Raw genomic sequence first — 1315 nt, forward strand, 5'->3', positions numbered from 1 at the left:
GGGGGGCACACGCCAGCTGGGGCTGCCTGGCACTGCCACCCACGGCAGGCGTTGGCCCCCGCCTCCCCCTGCACCGCCCGTGCAGCCCCGGCCCCTCACTCCCGACCCACAACCCCTGCCCTCCCAAGCCATCACTCCTGACCGGCGACCACTACCCTTCACTCGTAACCTGCTTCTGACCCCCCCGGCTCGACGGCGCCCATCTCCCGTGCCTGTGATCGGTGGGCCCCCGAGTCTGGCAAGGAAAGCCCCGTGGCGGGGAGCAACCCAGGCACCCCCCATGGCCCCCGGCTCCGTCCCCTCTCTCGCTCAGCTCAGCTCAGCTCAGCTCAGCTCAGCTCAGCTCAGCTCAGCTCAGCCGCCCGGCTCCAGGGCAGGGCCCCCGCGCGGCTCCAGGGATGCGGCAGGAACCCAGGAGTGCCGGGTGCCAGCCCTGTGCAAGGGGGGGTCCGGGGCATTCGGGGCAGTGGCTCCGCGGGCTGGCAGGCCCCCCCTCCCCGCTGCACTCACCTGCCGGGTCCCGGCCGCATGCGGGGCTTCCCTTGGCAACAGCTGATGGCATCCCGGGGGGTGTTGGGGGGGCCGGGGCCGAGCGGCTCGGCAGCGCGGCGAGAGCTGGTCCCGCAGGGCGGTCGCTTAGCAACAGCTGACGACGGCTCCGCACCGTCATGCAGGCGCCGGAGCCGCTCCCCCAACCTGCCCGGGCCCAACCTCCCTGCGCCCTGCTGCACCTGGGGCTGGGACGGGGGTCCGCCCGGCCACCCCCGGGAACAGCACCTCAGCTGGAGCCGGCCCTCCCACGGCCCTGCAAGCACAACTCAGCCCCGGCGGCTTTGCTGGGCGATGCTGGCAATACCGGCTCCTGCCAGGGCACCTAACTCAGGGTACGAGGGGCTGGGGGCAGCACCGCGGGGTGGGGGCAATCCTGCCGGGGCAGGGCGAGCCTACCGGCGTCATCGGGGGAGCTGCCAGCGGGGCTGCCCTGGCTCAGCGTGGCCCAGCTGGAGTCCTCGTCGCTGGCGGCGCTGCCGCGGGGCCCGAAGAGCCGGCTGGCACTCTTGCCCAGCTCGCGTGGCGCCCGCTCCCAACTGGGCTCCGACTCAGCTGTCACCGGGTCGCTCTGCACCGGCGTCGAGTCCTCATCGTCCTCGTCCTCGTCTTCCTCGTCCTCCTCGTCGCCCGGGCCCAGGGGTGCCAGCTCGTTGCGGTTCTGGTCCCGCGCCGCCGCGGCGCGCCGCATCTGGTTCTGCCCATCCTTGGCCCACTTGGCATTGGCCGGCTCCTCAGCCGTGCTGCCCATGCGCCGCGGCGGGTC

The 1315-nt window shown here is 73.7% G+C and overlaps 1 protein-coding gene across 6 annotated transcripts in view; it reads right to left on the bottom strand.

The window, feature by feature from the left end:
• APBB1 (amyloid beta precursor protein binding family B member 1) overlaps positions 1-1309 on the bottom strand; it is a 10540-nt gene extending 9231 nt beyond the window's left edge. For 5 of the 6 annotated variants that reach the window (XM_019525003.1, XM_019525002.1, XM_019525001.1 and 2 more), the window contains exon 1: positions 949-1309. In XM_019525003.1, coding sequence (XP_019380548.1) covers positions 949-1300 — 352 coding nt within the window. In that variant the 5' untranslated portion in view covers positions 1301-1309. Of the gene's footprint in view, positions 1-510; positions 889-948 lie in introns of those variants that run through there. The other variant, XM_019525004.1, reaches the window with a different exon arrangement.
• Between the last annotated feature and the right edge of the window lie 6 nt (positions 1310-1315).

The sequence above is a fragment of the Gavialis gangeticus genome, unplaced genomic scaffold (assembly GCF_001723915.1).
Source record: "Gavialis gangeticus isolate Ggan-Ray unplaced genomic scaffold, GavGan_comp1, whole genome shotgun sequence".
Lineage (NCBI taxonomy): Eukaryota > Metazoa > Chordata > Crocodylia > Gavialidae > Gavialis > Gavialis gangeticus.